Below are 7,728 nucleotides of genomic sequence, written 5' to 3'. Positions count from 1 at the left end.
ATTCGTCATTATCTGGGCATATTCAAGGCTTCCCTTTTTAGTTGTGACTATTCACAATAAAAAATGAATGACCTACCGCCCCTAAAGACGTACCGTCTGGTTAGCATTTTTTCACATCGTTCACTGTATTTGTGGGGCAGGACAGATAATTTCACTGTTTCCCACAATGCATCACATTTAGCCAGTAAAGGAAGCGTCAAAAGCGTGTTTTCCGGATCTGCAGAACTTACGTTCACATCACTCTCTTTTGAGCAGTCATCCTCCTGTCCTGGTCCAGTTATTCTGGTGATTCCGAAACAAAAGACTAAGAAGTGGATTCTAGTTCCGCTTGTATTAGAGCTCATCAAGTAGTGCACATCCTTGGTAGTGCCATGGTCTGAAATACCCGGACATCTGACATACGAGGCGAGTGCGTTACCACAACTCCAGCTGCGCACGGTGGACGCAGGCAAACATGTTCGCGCTCAAGTGAAACGACTGGTTCACCCGACGCCTTGAATGACTACCCAGTAACTGGGACGTCCTGGCGGGTGGGTCATTCGCTCGGCCCACCCTTGTCAGTTCGAGGCGTTGGGCCATCCAATCACATCGCTCAAGTCTGATCGACATGAAAATTTAGCTGCGTCCACCATGTGCTGTTGGAGTACTTGTGATACGCTTGCCTCGCATCTCAGACGTCCGGAGTTTGACCCCCTGAACCACCAAGTATGTGCACCACTTGATGAGCTCTATTAAGAGCGAAACTCGAGTCCAGTTCTTAATCCTTTGGTTGGGACTTACCAGTATGAGTTGGTCAGGACAGGAGCACAATTGTTCAAACGAGAGAGATGTGAGCAGAACACAGTAGCTGTCCCACTTGTGTCGATCGACTGACTCACCTATCCGAACTTCCCTGTCGGATAGCGCCAGGGACACCTGAAGATTACCGGACAATTTTCCATTGGTTGCAGGCTATCGTTCGCTAACATGAAATGTTTTCTGGGAATCCATGCTCAAAACAGACGTCTTTGCAACGCCAAACATTTGAAGGAATCTTATGACTGAGGTGGGCTATTAGTGAGGGTAATGTCGAGGGTAATGTCTTCCAAAAAAGCAAGCTAAGGATTTCACCCCCTATCCTCCTTTCGATAGAAATTGATTTATTAGGTGGACTATCGGAGAGGGTGATTTATTGCAGAGCAGGTGCGACAGAACCTTGGAGCATTTTATGGTCGGGCAGGTGTTTAAATTGCCCGTCAACACTAAGGCCTCTCACTTCAAGTTCATCGGTTTCATTTCCGTCGCACACAGACTACATCTATTCGAAAACACATCAGGTCATCTCTAAAACCGCACATCCGTCAACCACTTCGAGGTTTTCACTTGCAGCTGCTAAGTGGACAACCACTGCTGCTAAGTAGTAATTTGGAGCTCCAACTTGAGTTTTGTCACCGCTCTAAACATATCTGCGTACACAATGACACGGTGGTGTGTTAAATCATTACATTTGATAAAACTGCTCAGTGAAAAATAAACCGGCTGGTTTTGCCATCCACCCTATTTTGATTACTATTTGTTCAAGGGTAAGAAATAAAAGATCAAATTAAGCCTTTTTACCGCCCCATACGAAATTCGAGGTTATTCAAGTATGTTTCCATCAGTCTAATAAGAACGCATATCCGGCTTACCGTTTTCCTTTTTTCTTATGGACCAAAGCGTGACGAGGCTATCTAAACATATTCAAGACCAGCAGCAGTAGCTACTTACATATCACCTCACTATCTACCTCTCTTACCGTCACGCAATGCATACTGCGATCTGCATTTCGTAAATCTGAAAAATTGGTTGTCTGCCTGCTTGTCGGATTTGGCAGTTCCGTTACCAATCGAGGTGTTACCGCGCTTTCGACGTCAGCTCGAGTTGTGTCTGCAGTCCAACTTCCAAGGTCACTGAACAGACAAACAGCCCACACGAGCCATCTATATCCCTTAACATGGCCACTAAATTGAGAAATGTCAGTCCTGGAGATCGGGCACATCAGTTCGTCATACCTCGCTGCATCAGTAATTGAATATGAGTGCCTATTTGTCCTGTCTAAGTGATACTATTAATCAATTGCTTGTGATCGAAATGCTCACTGTGAACCACTAACCATGAATAACAGAAATTAGGTTGGGGTGGTAAAGAACACCGTTAGAGGGATTGGTAGTCACCAGCAGGATGACCAAACCACAAAGTGACTTACAGTATTCTTCACTGCGAAATTTGTATGCGAAGGGCAATGAAACTGCCAGATTATCCTTGGTCGGTCCATACAGTAACATCGTTCCATCTTTCGGGGCACTGCCAATTCGTACTTCATTGGTCACTTGTTGAAAGAAGAAAAAGCGTGTGATCGGCGCACCAGGCGAATGTAGGCCGATCGTCTTGTTTTTAAATACGGAGGCTCTATCGTTGATCGCATCAATCCGGATAGGCGACATATGTCGTGGGGTATTGTATTATCTTACGTTCCCCTCAGTAGCGATATATATATATATATATACTCTTGGTGCAGATTTCATCCTGTAAGTGAAAAGCTAAGAAGCTAAGAAAAGCTGTTTTAAACTACCGACCAAGAGGTCGTGAATTCGAAACTTTCTGAGTTTAGTAAATTGTGCACTGCTGCTGATTCAAAACAGAGGTGAAATAGCTGTATGATGCTTCTCGGTTTTTCGGCATAAATTAGTCTTATCTACACTCCGTTCCGGCCTTTGTGTAGCTAGGAATCGTTCAATTGTAACACCCTTTCGGTGTCTAGCTGTCAGGCCACCCGAAGGGAGCACGATGGCTTGAATACTGCCTGGTTGCTCAAGCTTGGACAGGGTAAGCCAAAATGCAGCGATCGGGTTCGAACTGCGGTTCCCCGAATCAGAAAGTTCGCGCTCTATCCACTAAGCCATCTCATCTGGGTTTCAGGTGAGTCCCCTTTGAGAAAACGAATTAGTATGCAAATGAGTTTATTTGAAAATTCAGTTGGTTTCACACCATTCCAGCTACCAGTTTTTTTTCGCACATTATATAGTGCTCCAGAAGTATAGGTAACCGCAGTGAAATGTACCACTGACAGCTGCATTTAAACCGCAACCAAACATAGATGCCAAGGTTTCTTTTAGCAATTGTGGTTCGGTTACACATCCTTCAAAATTAACTCGAATCTCTATGGTTTACTTCTTAAAAACATGTCACCGTAGTCATCTACTAGTATTCCTTCGCCAATGAGTAAACAGAGAATCCAGTACAAACTATAAACAGATGGTGTTCTTCTCAGATGTAGGGCCGGGCTAGCAGCGCAATTTTCCAAACATGGACGGTGTGTCTAGCAAATAGTCATCAAATATATGATTAGCCTCCAGTCATGCAGAAATAACTAACACGACAATGCTCGGTCAAAACCAATTTACGGTGACTGAGTGCTATCGGAGACCATGAACTACGCCCATTTGATTTGCCGTTCCTCAGTTAGGCTAAATGTTGCTCCACAGTTCTGAAGAAGTCTCCGACAAGAGCACGTTAGACGATACTGTGCATTCCACGTATAGTAGTGAGATGAACAGTCGCAGTTCTCCTATAGATCACAGCGAACAACAAGTATTGATAACTCGGAGCAAAATAGACCTTTTCCTGCAATATCTCCGGGTTTGGAGTGACAGGTTCAAATTCAGTGTGAGATCAAATAGCTAATTATGCGATTTTCTTCGTTGAACAGCTTACGTTCCCGATGATCACAGTTCTAGGGGAAAACGCTGCTTCAGGACTGACGCTGCAATCAATGCTACCCAGTCACGAGAAGTAGATGAGCATAATAGGCCGAGTCAGAAAGGAGATTGCGTACCGGGAAATTACACAGGAATTGGATAAAATCCCACCATCTGATACACCGAAGTTTCCCGTGATTTAATACCCGATGATGAACAAAAATTGAGCAGCTCTGCTTGTTCCATAAAAGAAGCTAAACTAGTTGGTAATTGATCATGTGGCGCGCCTAACAACGCACTGAAAATTTCTTCGAATGGTGACGAATCGTTTACAAATCGATTGCCAATCTCAGAGAACAGATCAACAGCCGCCAACTAATGCACCCGAGCTACCAATATTCAGACAAATTAACGAGAAGATAACCTGAAAAAACTGTCACATTCTGGCCTAGTTTGGATGACAACTATGATTCCCCTTACAGATGTCCCTGATACAACTAGTGACTTTCGGAGAAGATTATTTCAGCTTTACGTTTGATGATGAAATTGCATGAGTCACTAGCCCAACTAAATGTAGGCACCTGCCAAATCTTATATTCCGGAATGAAGCTTCAAGCCCCTCAATAGACGACTGCTACGACCTGAAGAAGAGTAAACTAGTCTATTGGAATCGCATAAACTTGACAGGCATCAAAAACGCACGTGCCACTTTGGTGCTTCTCCCAACCGGCTTGGTAATAATCGGTTGTCATTGTGCGGCGGCACGTGACCTACACACGGCGCGTCAGTCGCGCAGCGTTAACTAGGCCAATCTGTTACGTATTCATACAATCTCTAAAGAAAACTATGAAAAAGGCAGATTTCGAGACAAGGCGGAAATCTACCAGCTGGGAGAAAATAGCGCGGACTATTATCAAAGTAGATATTTAATATGAGGTTATTAGCAAAGTGTGATTGATAAATTCTCTGCTATCTCCCTTCGTATTATGCAGCTACAACAGATTCAGTCCTCCAATAATGACCTGTTCACTACTAAATACTAATAATCGTTCAGCCACAACGATTTTTCAGTACCTAGCTACCGAGCCCCCTGAAGGAAGCAGGAGGCTGAGATATTTCTAGCTTGTCCCGTGAGGGATTCAAATGACAGGGTTGGGTTAGAATATCGGAACTTTCAATTAGTAAGTGTTCGCACCATAACCACCGAGCTATCTCAAGCTCATCAATACCGAATAGACGGTTTTTATGATAACATGTATTGTCCAATTACAGCCCAATCAAATCTGCATGACTCCGTGTCCTCAGATGAAGGAATTAGACTTCAGCCACTCCGAGATGTTGCTACTTGTTGTGCTTCACACCTCAAGGTAAGATAAATTTCTTCCATAAATCCTTCTTCAATGTAGACAATAAAAACTTAGAGGTGAATATAAATTGTTCCGTTATCCGCTTTGTGGAAATCCATTAGCTGAGGCCCGTGTGCTCCGTCCAATCAGAGGACAAGTTGCGACGGGTTGGACGCAAATGATAACTGAGGAAAACACATAGACTTGGCGTGAAAAAGATTGCCCCGCCAGAGCTCACTAATTCATCAAGTCAAAGTGCGACCTTCCAACCAACCAATACTCAGTGTTTCACCCTATTCGAGCAGGCAAAATATCAGCGCTGGTCCAACTTCCTTTGATTACTGTCAAGGAGGCTAACTTGTTGCGGATCACCTTAGTTATGTTTTCCTGAATGTTGATAACCAATTCCACCCACCAACCGAGTTTCGAGCAGTCCTGATGGCCCAAAGCAATCGATTTAGTCAGCCTAGTGAAGTGGGAGGACTGATCAAAAACGAATGAAGTCGACAAAGGATAACACGGACATGTTGGCAGGCAGTGAATCGAGTGCGAGGTCTAAGTATTGGTATTTTGTGAAAAAAATGGGTTGTTGATCGGGTGGCTGTTGATCTGTTTGCGGAGCTTGGGAACTGGCACATTTGGGTGCGCACTGATGATCTCTCCTCGTATCGTAACGTAATGTTTGCAAGTTCTAGGTATGGCTGTTTCAGATGAGCGTTGGTGCTGTTAGTGAAGCCAACATCAGTACTGCACGGCTGTTGCAGCAGTGGACGGCAAAATGGGCAGTGATCTCCTGAAGAGTTTTCAGCAACCTAACGGGAAACTGGACAACGTATTGCGGTGACCCGAATATCGTTCCAACCACAACTGCAACACATTCCGTTGAATGGGGATATCATAAACGAGACTTTCAGTTGGACTCAGCCAGATCAATATACAGTTGAGATTAGTTGGACAAATACAGAGTTTTATTTTCGGAAGGCATGCCTGAACTGTCTAGCGAATCCTGGCAACAACCGGTATAGTGTCATTTGGAAAAAAGGTAGAATCAATGGGTGAATTTGAAAAAAACTGTTGAATAGGTCCACTTGATAAAGTAATTTAATTTTAGTTTCTCTTAGGATGGGATTTTTGTATTCTAAAGAGGAGCGAATGCCCTTCAAAAGCAATTCTTCCTGGACTGGATGGTCCAGGAAGCCATGGTTACAGTCTAGAACCTATAAAGAATATATCGTCATCCATTCTCCCAAATAGCCCGACACCAAAGCAGAACATCTGTGGTGGTTTTGTAGGCACTACAGAAAGAACCAATTTTGTTAGATATAAACCGCAAGTCGTCCATCATTTTTATCACGTTTTGAAGCGCTGGAGAACAGTCGACCGAGTAGCATATCTGTATCGAAAAAGCTGATTGGAGGAAATGTTTTATTTCTTAGCGTCCAGATTGCAAGTATAGACTGCCACCTCCTCCCACCTTTCATCTTATAAGCTTACGAACTGTCTGTTGACTCTTCCCGTTGCTGATTTTGTGTATAACTAAATGACCGTGTTCAGCCTCGATTCACGCTTGGTTAACTTCTGATTAGATAATTGGTGGTTTGCTTCTGTGTCAGTGGTATGGACTCTCTTGCCACCAGCGATGAATTAGCCTACACTGGACTGCACCAAAATAAATTATTGTTCTGAAGAACTTGGCTCTGAGCAGTAAATGTTAATTTTCGGAGGCAGTCATTCCCCGAAACTAATGATAATCTGTTTGATGTTGCACGCTGATAATAAGGTTGACGAAAACCCCCCGACGTACCTGTTAAGTTTCCAAACAAAGCCAGATTATTGTGCAAATGAGAGTACTTGATGGCAATTTGATATAATCTATTATAATGTAAGTTCGACGAAGTTGTCCGTGCTACATAAGTAGACTAACTGTGCGAAAATGTGACAATGTACCTCAGAAATATAATGAACAGAATATATAATCAGGATCTTTGCCTATGTTTTCGGACAACCTAAATAGCAAATGAAATCACAGTGATATTAGCGGATTAACCGATGGATGCTGCTTTGTTCAAACAGGCGTGGGGTCAAAGGTACGTATCTTGTGGAAATCCCGGAAGATTCGAATTACCAGTAGGTGAACAGTGAACACGCTCCACCTACTGTTGACTGACCACAAGCCATTTATTGTATCTCTTATTGATGCAGTTTCATCGAACACTGTCGATGGATCCTTTGACAGTTAGTAGGATGTTTCAGCCTTGCCAGTAGAGTTTCCAGGGTTCTGCTATTCGGTTTGTGTTATATCTCCTCTTATGTTAGTCATCCTGCAATTAAACCATTCCTGTCTCATTCACGGATCTCAATTAGAAGTGCATATATGTTATGTGGCTTATTAATCTAGTGCTGTAATTGTCCAAACTTTTGAATTTCTTATGGCGGACTTGGCCGAGCACGAGCCGGTATCAGATATTTCTCCGTCACCTCAGTTCTATGGTACGACCCCAAAGGGGTACGCGTCACCACATCAAGCAGTTTGAGCAACTTCTATTAGTAGTTGCAGACTCCTTTTCAATTTAAAGTAAAGGGGATTCTTAAACATATGTCACGGTGTCTGTCGGACCAAGAGGTGTGATGAGTTCCTCGATGAAGCGAAATAGTTCGACTGAGAC

At 43.4% G+C, this 7,728-nt stretch overlaps 1 protein-coding gene across 1 annotated transcript; it reads right to left on the bottom strand.

Moving 5' to 3' along the window:
• Positions 1-2,651: 2,651 nt before the first annotated feature.
• On the bottom strand, positions 2,652-7,240 carry T265_04808 (hypothetical protein; the record flags this gene model as incomplete). The annotated part of the gene is made up of 2 exons (XM_009169646.1): positions 2,652-2,912; positions 7,220-7,240. The coding sequence occupies 2 exons, from the start codon at positions 7,238-7,240 to the stop codon at positions 2,652-2,654; spliced, it is 282 nt and encodes a 93-aa protein (XP_009167910.1).
• Between the last annotated feature and the right edge of the window lie 488 nt (positions 7,241-7,728).

The sequence above is a fragment of the Opisthorchis viverrini genome (assembly GCF_000715545.1).
Source record: "Opisthorchis viverrini unplaced genomic scaffold opera_v5_83, whole genome shotgun sequence".
NCBI classification, from domain to species: domain Eukaryota; kingdom Metazoa; phylum Platyhelminthes; class Trematoda; order Opisthorchiida; family Opisthorchiidae; genus Opisthorchis; species Opisthorchis viverrini.
This window is presented reverse-complemented; position numbering and strand designations above follow the sequence as displayed.